This window comes from Thamnophis sirtalis, unplaced genomic scaffold (assembly GCF_051295495.1).
Source record: "Thamnophis sirtalis isolate CommonGarterSnake01/CBP01778 unplaced genomic scaffold, rThaSir2_p1.2 scaffold_4, whole genome shotgun sequence".
NCBI lineage: Eukaryota > Metazoa > Chordata > Lepidosauria > Squamata > Natricidae > Thamnophis > Thamnophis sirtalis.
Genome location: NW_028261384.1, coordinates 70,819,631 through 70,834,981, shown reverse-complemented (window position 1 = coordinate 70,834,981; position 15,351 = coordinate 70,819,631). Strand labels below are relative to the sequence as shown.

At 36.7% G+C, this 15,351-nt stretch overlaps 1 protein-coding gene across 3 annotated transcripts in view; it reads left to right on the top strand.

The window, feature by feature from the left end:
• Nucleotides 1–15,351, top strand: part of VPS41 (VPS41 subunit of HOPS complex) — a 243,433-nt gene that overhangs the window by 37,985 nt on the left and 190,097 nt on the right. For all 3 annotated transcript variants that reach the window (XR_015696388.1, XM_087713103.1, XM_087713102.1), the window contains exon 4: nt 2,122–2,199. Coding sequence is in view for 2 of the 3 variants with exons in the window: in XM_087713103.1 (XP_087569229.1) it covers nt 2,122–2,199 (78 nt within the window). In the remaining variant the exon portion in view is untranslated. The remainder of the gene's footprint in view (nt 1–2,121; nt 2,200–15,351) is intronic.

The window sequence follows — 15,351 nt, the reverse complement described above, 5'->3', positions numbered from 1 at the left end:
TTTCTTGGGCTTTGATGTTTAGTCTGGAGGTATGGTATTTACCTTTTTAAAGAAGAAAATGTCTTAAACAATATAAAGTGTTTCTATATTTGGAAGTCTCCTAATTATAGTGTCACAAGCAACAACATAATAATAAAGTAGTTTCTAGTAACAGCACTTTTATAAACTGGACTATTTATGAGATGATCAATAATGTTAGAAGCTGATACAAAGTCTTTTAGGAATTGTCTTGCACAATGCTGAGGCTAAAAATTGAAGATGGAATGTGTATCTTTCCTACATCTTGCTCTATGAGTAAATAAAAAGAAATAACACTGTAGCATCTACAATAGATGTGTTTTACGATTAGAACATTTTACATTGTTCAAATTATAAAATCTGGTTTACATTTAGACTATTTTTCCTCCATAAGTGTTCCCCCACCCCCACCCAATGATAAAACATATTTTCACTGGACCTGCTGTCTGCATTGGATGACTATTCGTCCTGGCACCCAGTGCATTCAAGTAGGCCTGTGCAGTGGAATAGTCATACCTAGTTATGTCTGCACACCTGATGTTTTATTAACTATATTGATTTTTTTTTAACCCAGGAGACTTTTTTATTTCTGTAAAAAGGCAACCTTGCAGGAGTGAAAGGCATTGCAGGGGATGAATTTCTAATGAATCCCTTCTCTCTTTGCCTCTCTTTCTCCCTTTTTTGACTTCTCTTTACTGTGGCTTCATATTTTAAGTGCCTGAACTGAAATTTCATTTTAAGCAATTCCATTTTGATAAATCCTTTTAAACCTTGACTTTCTGTAAGGTTATTAAAAAAAAAGATTGTGCTGCTTGACTGACATGCTTAGTAGTGCCTGTAAATTTGAGCATTTCATTATAGGCTGCAATGAAGCGTGTTCACATGCAATGAAATACAGAGAATTTAGCAGTCTGACCACTTCAGTAATGCCAAAGGAAGGAAAGGCACTCTGTTTTATACCAAGCAGTAACAAACTTTTTGATATATTTTAAATCTGTTTTTTAATCTTTGTGATAAAATAACACCTAAATCTCTTCTGCATTATTTTGAGTATTCTGTGTATGCAGCACATATCTTTTATGCACCTTTCAGTCAGATTTGTCTTTTCCCCTAGGCTGGCTCCTAACTATCTGTGTCTAAAAGTTGTGCCTGTAAAACCAGAGCAGACTTTGTAATTTGCAATGCAAAACTCTCTCCTGTTGACTGTTCACTTTTGACTGGTTTGCTAAATGAGAGATCTGACATTTTCAAAAAAATAGGGCTTAGATAGTTTTCTAGACTTGTAAAAATAATATAGTTGCTTGTTGAGAACAGTAATTCACTTGGCTTCACTATATAAATAGAGTCATGGAAAGAAAAAGATCTTTTTTAAAAAAAAAATCTGGCCTTTATTACTTTATAAGTAACTTGAGGCAAACAAACATACTCTTCCTCCTATTTTCCTCAGAAGAACCCCATGAGGTGGGTTGGACTAAGAAAGATTGACTTGCCCAACACCACCCAACACCACAGTTTTATAATACATACAAACATAGTTTGGTAAAAAAAAGCCAAAAATCTCATAATATCTGCAGGCAGAAATGTCACAAAATTGTAACTATTTTTACTATTTTGTTGTTGTTGTTGTCATTCTGCTGCTGCTGCTTTCACTTCTAATTCTTTACAGAAATGAAGTGTAGGGTATACACTCCAATGTTGTCACAACTATTATGCGGTATTATCAGTCCATCTGGTTATATGAATATTCCTCTGAAAGTTAAAGATCAGATATAGCAAGGGCCAGAAGAACTGGTTTTTCTATTGCTGAAATAGCAATATTTCATTTTTGTCTAGGTTTTAAGAGCTCAAGAATGCATTAAGTGACAGTTTTACATTTTTACAATTTCACTCTCAAGTGTTTGCTTTATATTGAATCCTTGTTTAGATGCCATTTGTATTTTGCTGTTATACTCTTTGGATAGGTTTCAGGACTGTTCAGGAAATGATGTGATTCATGCTTGATATAGATTATCACAGTAATATTTAGCACAAGCAAATGGTATGTTGTACGCTCCCTATTCTAATTTCTCTGGATAATGTATTTCTCCCATTTTTTCTATTTAGTTTTTGGCACTTGGAACACATTATGGCAAAGTTTATTTGTTAGATGTCCAGGGAAACATCACACAAAAGTTTGACATTGTAAGTACAAATTATTTACCATATGACTATTGCAACCTAAAATACTGTGTTCAAAATAATATAACATTTATACTTAATTTATTCTTCTGTGTACACTTCATACAGCAATTTTTGTTGCCATGCCACTGAAACTCAGCATTATGATTAAGATAAGAATGAATGATTGAAGAATTGATAGATTGAAATGCAGTCCACATTAATGGCTCTAGGTAGTTTACAAGAAACCCAAACTTTTAGCTAAAACAGTTGGGTAAAAAGAGAAGATTTAAAGTCCAAAAAGAAGAGAGACTGATTCTACTTCAGTGACAATTTAGCATGTTACATATCAGAAAAATCATAATTTGCTGTTCATACTAGAGTCTATTATTTCATAAAGACTGCATGGTTGGAGTCTCACTCCAAAATTTAAAAATGTCTGTACATGGGAAGGAGGTCTTATGAATACCTAAACCATACAAGACTTTATATACCAGAGTGGGCAGCTAAAATGAACTTAAATCCTTATAAAATAAACCAGACTAAGAAATAATCCCATATAAACCAGGACAACTTTTATTGTCATGGATATAGTAGCAGAATTTTGCTGAAGTCTGAATATGTTTCTTTCTCCCTCACCCTTTAATTCTATGTGAAATGAAGAATGTTTCTCTTGAGTTGTTTTCTTAAGTTATTTTCCTGGCCTAGGCTCAAGCTCTGCTTTTCTGACCATTGCCTTGATAGCATCATTTCCTATCTGTCAAGCCATTCCCTATGCCTTTTACAGAGACGAAAATAAATTGGTTGTCAACATAGCTACCATATTTTTTGGATTATAAAATGCACCGGAGTATAAGACTCACCAAGATTTTGTAGAGGTGAATTTAAAAAAGTTTTTGCCCTCCCCGGCCCCCAGGAGCACTCTGCAGGCATCCCAAACCCTCTGCACACCCCATTTTATGTGAAAAACAGGGCATGCAGAGAGTTTGGGAGTCCTGCAAAGTGCTCCTGGAAGCTGGGGAGGGCAAATCCACCCATTTTTTGTGAAAAACAGGCCTGTTTTCACTTGTTTTTGCTCTCCCCAGTCCCCAGGAACACTTTGCAGGCCTCTCAAACTCTCTGCATGTCCGTTTTTGTGAAAAATGGGATGTGCAGGGTGGTGTTTTGGGAGACCAAAAATGCTGTATTCAGTGTATAAAACCCAGATTTTCATCCTCTTTTTTTGAGGGAAAGGGCATGTTTTATACTCCAAAAAATATGGTACTTAAACCAAAAGTGGGCTTCAGCCGGTTTGGACTAGTTCGGACGAACTGGTTGTTAAAATACTGCCCAGTTCAGTGAACTGTCTAATCCCACTACTGGTTTGATTGCTTGCTTTTTGGGCCGTTTTTGGCCTTTTCTTGGACCATTTTTCAGCCATTTTCATGCCATTTTGGGGGCTGTTTGGAATCCAAAATGACCAAAAAATGTGCCAGAAAATGTCCAAAAAACAGGCTGGAAAATGACCAAAAATGATCCCAGAAGATGGCCCCAAAACAGCTCCCCCCAAAAAAATTGATTTCAAATCTTCATTTACCTCTCTTGAAGCTGTACAACAGTCTGGATTTGAAAGGGGAAGAGGAATTCGTAGCTTCTGTGGGCTCACACTTCAGGCCTCTCAATACCTCACATCCATTGTGCTTTTTCCTGCCCCGCTGCACAAATCTTTTAAACATTTGCTGGCAAACACAAAGTGAGTCTTCACCCCAAAACATATTCCCCCTTCTGAATTTGGATGATTACGCATATGAAATAGTATATTATATAGTATAGTATATACTATATGAAATAGTATAAGCATAGTAACACCTGGACTATAGCAAAAAAAATGTTTTGTGAAAAAAAAAGTTCCTATACCACATATATAGATTATGTTGAATAAATGTAATGCCTTTGGGTTGATTTAAAGCCAACATATGAAAATAAGGAGAACAAAAAATTTCATCAAAATTTGAATTGCCATAATGTTGTCTTCCTAAAGCCCCTTGGTTCCTTCTTTGCTCCAATTACAATTTTAGTACTAATAAACTTTATGTCCAGTTTTAGAACCAATTCTGAGAAAATAAACTTGAAAGAGGTTCAAAAATCCTTCCACCCAACTTGGACCTTTTCCTTATACCAGTGTACATCTCTTTGCAAAACAAGTTGTGCTTTAAAACACACATCTGTCTCTAGCACATTTATTTGGACAACAAGCAGACTCTTTGGAAGGAAATCAAGGAAAGGATGGAGGAAAACAAAGAGACCCGCCCAAAAAAAGTAATGGGGTGGGATAGGGAAGGAAGTATCAGTGTAAAAGTCCCTTTTTCCAGTTATAACAGTTCTAGGATAAATCACATCAATAATAATGTCTCCCCATGTATCTCTCTGCTCAGTTTTCCTCATTATCTGATTATTCCAGAATATAAATAAAGGCAGAGGAGGACAGTTTTATGATTGGGAGAACTTTGTATCTATTTTTAGGGTCCCATACTATAAATAAAGAGAATGGAGAACAATTCTTGTGATTGAGAGAACTTTGTGTCTATTTTTTGGGCTAGAATGATGATAGCTTAATGACAGAACATAGCTATTGCATATGCAAGCAAAGCAGAGCTGAGGAAAGCTTCTGTTGAGATCATTGTGAACTTCTCATAAATTATGGTCCATGAAGATGGGGAGATTAGTGATCCTTAGGTGCCTTTCTTTATTTTTATGCATAAAGCATATTTCTATTAGAATCTTCTTCATAGATATGCTGCTCAGGATAATCTGTAATATATTTTTTTAAAAGGAGACCAAAATACAGATCGCTAAAAAGGATCTTAATTTGCCCATTTTTGACAAGGTTTTTCAAAAGTGCAATCCTAAAATGTGTAGACATTGCCAGGACAGCATTCTGAAGTTGAAGTCTACACATCTTAAAAGTTGCCAAATTTGAAAAACACTGACCTATGAGAACAACTATTTATCTATCTTGGGGTAACTATCCTTGGCAACTTTAAGACTTGTGGGCTTCAAAACGGGCCGAAAAATGGGCAGGGGTGGATCCAGCCAGTGGTGGGATTAGCCTGAACCAGTCTGAACTAGCTGAATCCCACCTTTGCCTTTAAGGTGAGTGGCTGGGAGATGGAGCTGGGTGTGATGAGTGATGTTGAATTGGCCATGCTCACCCAGTCACATGATCACCCGGCCACATCTACCCAGCCAATCATTAGGGCAGAGAACCATTGTTAAATTATTTGAATCCCACCACTGATTTAAACACAGCACTCCTATGGAATCCCCAAAAGTTGCAATTAGCCATCCATGCTGATACATTTCTTTATTTTCTTTTAATGATTTTATATTAAATACAATTCTTAGTACTTAATAAACATCATGTTGTCTGAGTATATAATTTGGTTACAATCCAAATTACATTCTTAATCTGCACCCTTTTTCCAACCATTGGTAAAATCAATTCCATGTTTGATAATATTCTCCTACATCCTCTTTCTGTTTAATTTTCAATGTCAATGTATTCATTTCTGCACAATCTAGTATCTTCTTGACTATTTCTTCACGTCGTGATATATATTCATTTTTTAAATATTGTGCAAAAATAATCCTTGCTGCTGTTAAGACATGTGATATTAAATACATACTTTTCTTATCAAGTTTTTTAATTTTTTTTTGCTTTGACACAAGTCCACCACAAATGATAAAATGTGCCCATTTTTGGGTTACATTTCCAACATTTATTAGACATATTTTTAAACATGTTAGCTAACATATTTTAGCTAATCTAGCATGTGGTAGATGCCATCTATTAAACATTTTATATAGATTTTCTTTATGAGAAATCTCCATTGTTATTTTATAATTCCTTTCCCATACGTTTTGCCATTTCTCTAGTTCTATATCATGGCCAATTTTTTTCCTAATTGTAGCAATCAAAATATGATTCAGACATGAAAAAGTACGGTTTCTATAAAGGACAAGTATCCTTTGATCACACACTGATGAACTTTGATGAAAAATTAATTAAGGTATATAACTTCTTACTGAATTTGAAAATGGAAAATGAACAAATAAAAGACATACTGATACATTTTAAGCCAGTTATAACTTTCAGATTTGCTTAAAAAACACCTAGTGAAGAATATATTATGAAAATGAAAGTTAAAATAATTAGTCCCTTTTAATAATTTAAACAATGCAGCCAAGATACAAAAAGAGGTAGATGCAAGCATTTTGTATTTACTCATCAGTATCTACATTACAATAACACGGTTAAAATCAGCCTCAAATATAAGATCTAGCAAGAGCATTAATTAAGCCTATAAAGTATGCAGGAAAGCAACTAGTGGCAAGCCTTGCACCCACAGAAGGCGTAGATTGACTTAAAGCCATTTCTGCACGCACAAGGGAGGCTGCTAACGGTTAATGGCAACCACTTCAGCAAACCGCAGGAAACAATTCCTATGGCGCAAGAAAATTTTAAACGCAGAGTTTGGATCCACTTGGTGGTCTGTAGATAGTAAGTGTCTCACAATGGCCGAAGAAGGCATTTTATGGCCATGATTTGCTGCTGTTGGAATACTCAACACTGTCTGGACCCATTTTGGATGCTCCTTTATTCTGAAAGCCAAACACCTATCAGTTCTGCAGCTCAGTGGTGGGATTCAAATTTTTTACTATCGGTTCTGTAGGCGTGGCTTGGTGGTCATGTGACTCGATGGGCATGGCTTGGTGGTCGTGATTGGGTGGGCCAACTTGATGTCACTCACATCAAGGGGTGCCTTGCCTCGCCTCACAGGCCTTAACAAATTCCCTGTCTATTTATTTACTATTACTGAACATCCAAAATACGCTATTTAATTTTGTGTGTGTGTGTGTGTGTGTGTGTGTGTGTGTGTGTGTGTGTATGTATGTATGTATGTATGTATATGCCATTTGTGTATATACATATTACATAGAATAGTGTGTATAGGCACACAAAAAGATACAATATCTACTATATACTGTATGTGTATGTACACACACACACACACATTCAACCTCGCTGCATTTGGAAAAACACACCCAGAGTCCATTTTCTGCCACACATTTAACTGTAACTTCTGTATATTAGAATATTACACACGCCTTCAGATTTTATTCCCTAGTCTGCATGATTGTTAGAGCCAGGAGATGTCATGGATTGAGTAAAATGTGGTGAAACTCACTTAACAATGCTCTTGCTTAGCAACCAAAATTTTTGGCTCAATTGTGATCATAAGTCAAGGACTATCTCCATTTTCCTCTGCCTGTCGGCCTTGTCCTAGTAAACTCCTTCCTCCTTCTGGCAATTTTCCTCTCTGTTAGAGGAACCAAAATAATCCAGATAATATAAGGTTTCCTTCTGGAGCGGAGGGTTGGACTAGATGACCTCTGAGATCCCTTTCAGCCCTAGATTGCTGTGCTGTTTCAAAGCATTTTCTTAAGCCATGTCTAGTGCCAGGGTTTGTGGTCCTTTCTTCCTCTCCCTTTTCTCCCTCCCTCCCTCCCTTCATGTATCCATCCATCCATCCATCCATCCATCCATCCATCCCTCCCGCCATCCATCCATCCATCCATCCATCCATCCATCCATCCATCCATCCATCCAACTATATGTCATTCCTTCCCCTCCCTCCCTCTTTCTTTCTCTTTCTATCTTTCTTTCTTTTTCTTTCCTTCTTTCTTTTTTCTTTCTTTCTCTTTCTTTGTCTCTTTCTTTTCTCTCCTCCACCCCCCCCCCTCTCTCTCTTTTTCTCTCCCCGACCCTCCCAAAACAAAAACTCCTTTGGATGAAACTGGCCATTGCCATCTGGCTTATTCAACCCAAGGCAGACAGACAGACAGACAGACAGACACACACACACACACACACACACACAGACACACACACACAGACACACCCACATACACACCGTATGCACACACACAAACAAACTTTGTGATAGTAAGCTGCAAAGTGCAAACTAACAAAAACTCTTTTTAAAAAATTTTGCAATGCTTATTTTTCTCAGCCCCAAGCCTCTCCCGATGTTTTTTTTCTCCTTTGTCACAGTGGCTGGCTGCAAGGGGGGAAACCTTAGGTGCGCGCTCTATCAAAGAGGATCCTGGACATTGCTCTCAATAGGAAAATAAGAAAGGCAGCTGCTGGCATGAGTGGAAGGCGAACGCCAGGCAAAGAAAAACAGCTGCTTCCTTCCCTCATGCTGGCTGCTCTGTTTCCCCTCCCCATTAAAGAGGATCCTGGGTGCTGCGTTCAATAGGGAAATGAGAAAGGGAGCTGCCAGCATGGCGAATGGCAGGCAAACATGGCGAACCCACGTGGAAGGGAGCAGGGAAGGCAGACAAGCATGGCTTGCCCATGGGGGAGGGAGCTGGAGAGAAGGCAGAGATCAGCTAGGCAGTGTAGTTGAGGCAAACGAGGGAACCAGAGAACACCAGCTGTGCCATGAGCTTGACTCTAGGCAGGCAAGGCGCGAAAAGGAGTGAGTGAGGGGCGGGGAGGGGCGAGCCAGTGGTGGCATTTGCTGGTTTGTCGAACTGTGCATAATTGTTATTACCAGTTCGGGAGAACTGGTCAAGACCGGCTGAATACCAGCTCTCTTTCTGCTGATGTATTTGTCTCCGTAATTACAAACAAATTGGTAAACACAATGAGTTTTGGTGCTTCCTTAATTAGTGGCAGTGGTAGCATCTGGGTTTGATGTAATATATTAAACTCAACCATATTGAATGTTGCTTCAATTAAGGTGTTTAAGCGTCAAATTGTCAGGGGCAGCTCTATAAATACCTTCATTTTACTAGCAGTTGGAAGTGCCGGCTTTGTTTTCTTATTTTACTTGTCTGTCAATAAAACACCTTAGATAACCTTTTGAGCAGAGTGTTTGGGTTAAAAATTCAACAGATTGACGGGTTTGCTATGGGAATCTCTTTAGGTCCAATCTTAGCTGATTTCTTCATGCATAAGATTGAATCACTGTCATCTTATATATCCAGGTGTAGAGGAAAGTGGAAGGCACTAAAGATTATAATTAAAGGACAAGACTTTAAGCAAACTATTTTAATGCTTGGCTTATGGAAGAATATTTTTGAACAAGATTGAGACTGATCTGAAAGTGGATTTAAAAATGCTACAAGAACAATATGGGGAAAAAAATCCTACACTGGACATACAAAAGAAACCAGCTGGACTTCCAATTGACGTCGCAGTGGGAACAGCGGAGCTGTGCTGGGCTCCGTGAAATGCAGCTGGCAACTGCTTGCTGGGAGACCCTATGGGATCAAGCCACCCTGGAAGGGTGATGAAGAAAGGAGAGGTGCTTCATCGATCACACGGAAATCACAATTTCCTTGTTGATCTGAAGAAAGCTCTCCTGAACAGCAGCAAGGATGATGGCCATTTTGGTCAGTTACAAGCTGGGACAACCGGGATACTAAATTCTTGTGCTGGAGCAGTCCATGGACAGAGCAGTGAAACTGGATGAGATAACCTCATCTTTTTTACCTTAAAGATTTAATCCAAGTAAAAAATTCCAAAAAACAATCTCTAAACATTAAGAAAGCAGTGATTGGATTTATGGAGAAGGATTAAAGACTAAAGACTTAGATGCAAAAGAAATATCTAAATAATGCTTTAAAACACAGAAAGCCTGGAAAAAGTTGAACAACATTGTGAAAAGTGATTATTTGGAGAAATTACTTTTCTAAACTCTATCTTTAACACCCTCCCCCCCAATGGTTGATAGTCAGCTGTTTTGTTTTTTACTTTCTGTTGACCACTGGAATTGGGAGTAGGGGAACCATCTACTGGAGGAAGAAGATTATTGCAATGTGGGAAATTTAAGTTAAAGTGATGAAAGGAGAGAAAACAAACAACACCTGGAAGGCTATCTGACCTTGACTTTATCTTAGTAGGCAATTTGAATGCTTGGAAATATCTACTGAGTTGTTTGAAGATCTTTAAAGCAAACTGAATATAAATACTAAAACTTTATTCAAACTGTTCATTGAAAGGTGGATTTGAAAGATTTGAAGAAACCTGATGGGCCAAGCTGGATTTGATTTACTAACATCAATTAATAGATCATTCTACAAGGCAAAAGAAGAAAAGTGATAGAAAGGGGTGGGGAGAAGAAAAGACAAATAAGACTTTTAAATTTGGACAATTGGGAAAGTAAACTGGAAATTATAAAGACTGTAAAGTATAAATGTATAGCAGTGGTTCACGACCACTGGGAGGCGGTGGGATGACAGGGGGGTCATCCTGCTGCCCCCCTTGCTAAGAGGCAAGGGGGGCAAAAGGGGGTGCTAAGAAGGTGAGGTAAAAAGATCGTGTATGGTGTTGGCTGCAGAGGGCTGGTAGGTAGCTTCCCCTTAACTAATTCTCAAATGGAAAGGGGAAACTTGCTGAGCAGAAGATGGACTGTTTAAAGTCCATTAGCGCGGGCAGAAGGACCAAATTACCCAAACAAACTTGGAAATAGCTGCGGGTTTCCCCTTAAGCAATGTCACCACCCTCCTCTCCAGTCACCGCCTTCCTCCCAGGAAATGTGCATGCGCCGCTTCAATCTCCTGCTCCCCAACACTGCTGGCATCTTAACCGACCGGCTTGGTTTGTGAAAAGATTTTTTTTAAAACTGTCGGTGAGCGGGGAGATCGTGCATGGTGTTGTTAGGGGGGGGGGGAACTCACCAATCGAATTCTACTTGAGCTTATCCACTTGTTTAAAAAATGGTCACATATTTCGTGCCATCCTTTTCCTTTGCATGGAGACGCTGCTGGGTAAAAGTAATGGGGGAGGGGGTGATGAGCAGAAGTGCGGTCACTCTCTTTTGGTGGTGTGGATTTTGGTTAGGGAGGTTTGGGTTACCAGCAGGAGGGAGCTCGCATTGCAATCTTCCGTTTCTAGCCTTGGAAATATGGGTGTTGTTAAACTCATTGGAGTTTTCTTTGATATAGGTATAGTATACTATATGTATATACTACTATAGTATAGATCAGGAGTCCCCAAACTTGGCAACTTTAAGACTTGTGGACTTCAACTTCCACAATTCTCCAGCCAGCATAGCTGGGAGTTGAAGTCCATAGCTGTCTGGAGAATTCAGGGAGTTGGAGTCCACAAGTCTTAAAGTTGCCAAGTTTGAAGACCTCTAGTATAGGTTCTCCTGTTTGAGCAGGGGCTGGGCCAGAAGACCTCCAAGGGCCTTCATTTATTCTAAAGCTTATAAAAGTTCCACTCAATGCTTTGTCGCAGGTGGATTTTCTTTTAGGATATGTGTTTAGTTTTTGAAATATCCCCATTCCCATCCTCTTTCCTTGCAGAATTACTGGTTTTGAATAGTAGGTTCAGCGAGCAGAAGTTTAGCCATTGAAACCACGTAAGCATTTAAAGGCAGAATGTCTGTGTCATGCAAAATAATTGGCAATCTGAAGGAGATAAGATTATATTGTATCTCTTCGTATGTGTGGATATATGCACACATAAATTTTGCAGCAGGGTTAACAATGACCAGAGCACCTCTTGGTTAGCATGGCCAATAAGAAACTTGGCCAATAATATTAAGCCTAGTATGAGCAATATCTGTCCATGGTTGCTTAAAAAAAATGACACCAGAGTTTCTTGCCATTTCTGGATGGGGACTGGATGAAAACAGTAATACAAATTGAGAGGTTTTTTTTAAAAAAAGGAAAATAGATTGTACTTCAGTTTTGCTTAGATGTGTGATGTGAATCAACCATTTTTGATATTTAGACCACCAAATCTTAAAGACTATGCAGATGGTTTGGAAGGGGTTAGTAGCAAAGCTAGTGTTGATATTGTGGAAATTAATGAAACTGAAAATTACAATGATGTTATTGCAGGGATGTGACTATCCAGCTAAAGTTGTTTCTCTGACATTCTAAGACTTAGATGTCTGAGTGATATCAGGATCTTTTTTTTGATGGAAATTCCAGATTGGGTGATAAATCTATTTTCAGATTCTAAGGAAGATGGGGTAGTGGAGGAACAACTCATAGAGCTGCAAAATGACATTGAGCTGAAGCCAAAGTTTAAGAAATTGTACCAAGAGTTTTGGTTACGGAAAGAAATTTCTGATCACTATCCTGCACTATGGACAGTGGTTAAGAAGCTCCTTGTTGCATTTCCAACATCATATTTGGTGGACCGTGGCTTCAGTGTGGTCATCCAACTTCTCTCCAAGCAAAGAAATCATCTCCAGATTACTGAATGTGGTGATTTAAGACTCCTGCTAAGTGACTTAAAACCAGACATTGGGAAGCTGGTATCACTTCATCAAGCCGATCCATCACATTAAGAATTTACTGAACAGTGAAGTAGTTACTAAATTTTACTGAATTTCCTAAGTTACTAGTTACTAAGGTTCTTGATAAATGACTATCAGACTTTGAAAACCTGGTATCGCTGGATCATGTTCAACAATTTTGTTGAATTAACATTAATTAAAAAGGTTTTTAAATTGGATTTTGAATAAATGTGCAATTAATTGTTACAGTTTTGAATTTTACTGTTACTATCTTCCTTCCATTGTGCAAACCGCCCAGTCACATGGCCACGCCCACCAAGCCATGCCCACAGAACTGGTAGTAAAAAAAATTGAATTCCACCACTGGGTGGGGGGCACTAAGGATCAGTTTGTAGCACCAAAGGGGCGGTGGACTGAAAAGATTTGGGAACTGATGTATAGCTTTTCTAAAAAACTAGGGGACTTGAAGGAATAATTCTGGAATTGACTAAATTATGACTTTTTTGTAGTTTTTAAATATTGGGATACTGGAATATTAGAGATATATTGAGTAATTTTTAATATATTAATTTGGTACAAAATGGCTCAGCAGGAGACAATGAAATTATATGAAGAAATGTTAGTGATGGTTAAAAGTTTTTATGAAAATGTGACAAAGAATCATAAGGAGATGATGGGATTGTTCAAAGATAAAGATGTGAGTGTAGAAGACCCTCAACAAATGGTGGGAAAAGATTAACATAATATTCAGAGATAGATGAGAAATTAGGAGTTGTAGATGAGACAAATCAGAACAAATTACAAGAAAACAAACAATTGAAAAGACAGTAGCAATGAAGACTAAGAATCAAATATATAATTCCTTAAGAGCTACAATAGAACAGAGGGAAAAAAGGAAGGCTCCCCCAAAATAATGAAAGGGTTATGGATGGCCATCCAAATGATGGGAACATTCAGACTGTGTAAAAATGTTAGAAAGAAATATAGGATCCGAAGAGAGAAATATAAAAGAATCACCAAAAAGTCAATAAATGATGAAATTCTAAAAAGGCTGCAACATGACGGATAGATATATAATATTTTATAATATTGTATTATAATAATGTATTAAAAATAAATAGAAAGTATAAATTGGGAAAATAGTAGCATATACAGATATATAATAGAATTTATTATAACCACAAATATACTAAGGTTAGAAGGTGGAAGACTATGATTAGCTATATTAAAATGCATTATTATGATTAACAGTGTGCAAAAAATATACTGGAATTTATATCTTTTAAGGACTACAAATTTAGGGGACTTAGAGATATACTCTCGGGAGTTTAACTTTGATTAACAATTGGTTTTATAGGTGTTTATAGAAAGCTGAGATATTAGAAATATTGTGGAAATCTGAGTAATATTTAAAATATTAGTGATTTAACAGGGGTCAACAAATACATTGTATGAAGAAATGTAATTGAGGTTTAAATATATTTTTGGAAAAATGATAAAGAATCATAAACAGAAAATAGTACTGTTTAAAGATAAAGAGGTGAATATGGAAGAACCCCAACAAGTGGATGGGGGAAAGTACAAATTGGGAATAGTAATTATACACATACATAAAATAATATATTATAATTATAATGAGCATATTAGGGTTAGAAGTTGGAAGATAAAAACTATGTATATGTAATTGTATTATTATTCTTAGCACTGTGTAAAAAATGTATTGACCCAGTCATTACAAAATATGTTGGTTGTTAAAGAAAAAAACTACAAATAAAACATACACAAAAAGAAAAAGAAAAACCAACTGATGTCTTAATAATTAAAAGGATATATAACAAACCAAAATAACAAACCAGTGACCTAGATAATTTTGATATATTGGATTTACAAAAGAGGCTTATTAAAGATTTGAAGAATTTTCTCAGAAGGGACCAAGAAAAAAAAAAGAAATCATGTTCTAGGAAATTATTAACCTCTAGATCCATATTTATAAAAATGGAAGGAAAGAATATGAAGTTGGTTTACTTGATCAAAGTTAAAATATACATTGTTATCTCTAGTAATCTTTAATGAATCTTTGTTGACATCAGAACCGAAATGATGAGGTTTTAAAGATTTGTTTATAGATTAAGAGATGGGATATGGGGAAAATGATCATTTGTTTTTCTTAACAGGAGATGAAAAGTTACTAAAATTGTTTAAGCTTGTGATAAAAGGGGAAGTCACTTATTTATGTATTTCTTTTCATTTTCTTTATGATAGTCATATATTTTCTTTTCCTATATTTTTCTTTATATTGTTTTGCAATTTGAGTTTCATTATTGCAATTTTGATTTTTAATAAAAGTTAGTATAGAAAAAGAATTTAAATTCAAGTTTTCGTGCTCTTGCCTCTGAATTAATGGATACAGGATGTGTGCTGAATGGTCTTGAAGATTGGATGTACATTTACATAAAGCTGTCTCTTGCCTGTTTTCTTGAGTAAGTTTAGGGGTGGAGATGGTGGCTACAGAAAAGAAAAAGGGATAACCCACCTCTGGGATCCGCTGGGAAAAGTTATTTTCAATTACAGGAAAACTGAATGTAATGCACGTAACTGGTAAAAGAAATATATAATTTATAATAGAGATTATATTCCATTATGCTTAATAAATGCTAGTTAGAGTTAGAGCCAAATTAAGACCGATCATGAAACCAATGGAATAAGCTGTTTTAAAAACACATTCTTTCATTCTGAGTATGCAAATAAAATTGGGTTGGAGTCCAATCTTATGTGACTTTAATAATATTTTCACAAAAACTTTCTCATAAATAATTAGTCCAAATTATGCACATCATAAAGTGCATTTTCATGTACTTTACACTTTGTTGCA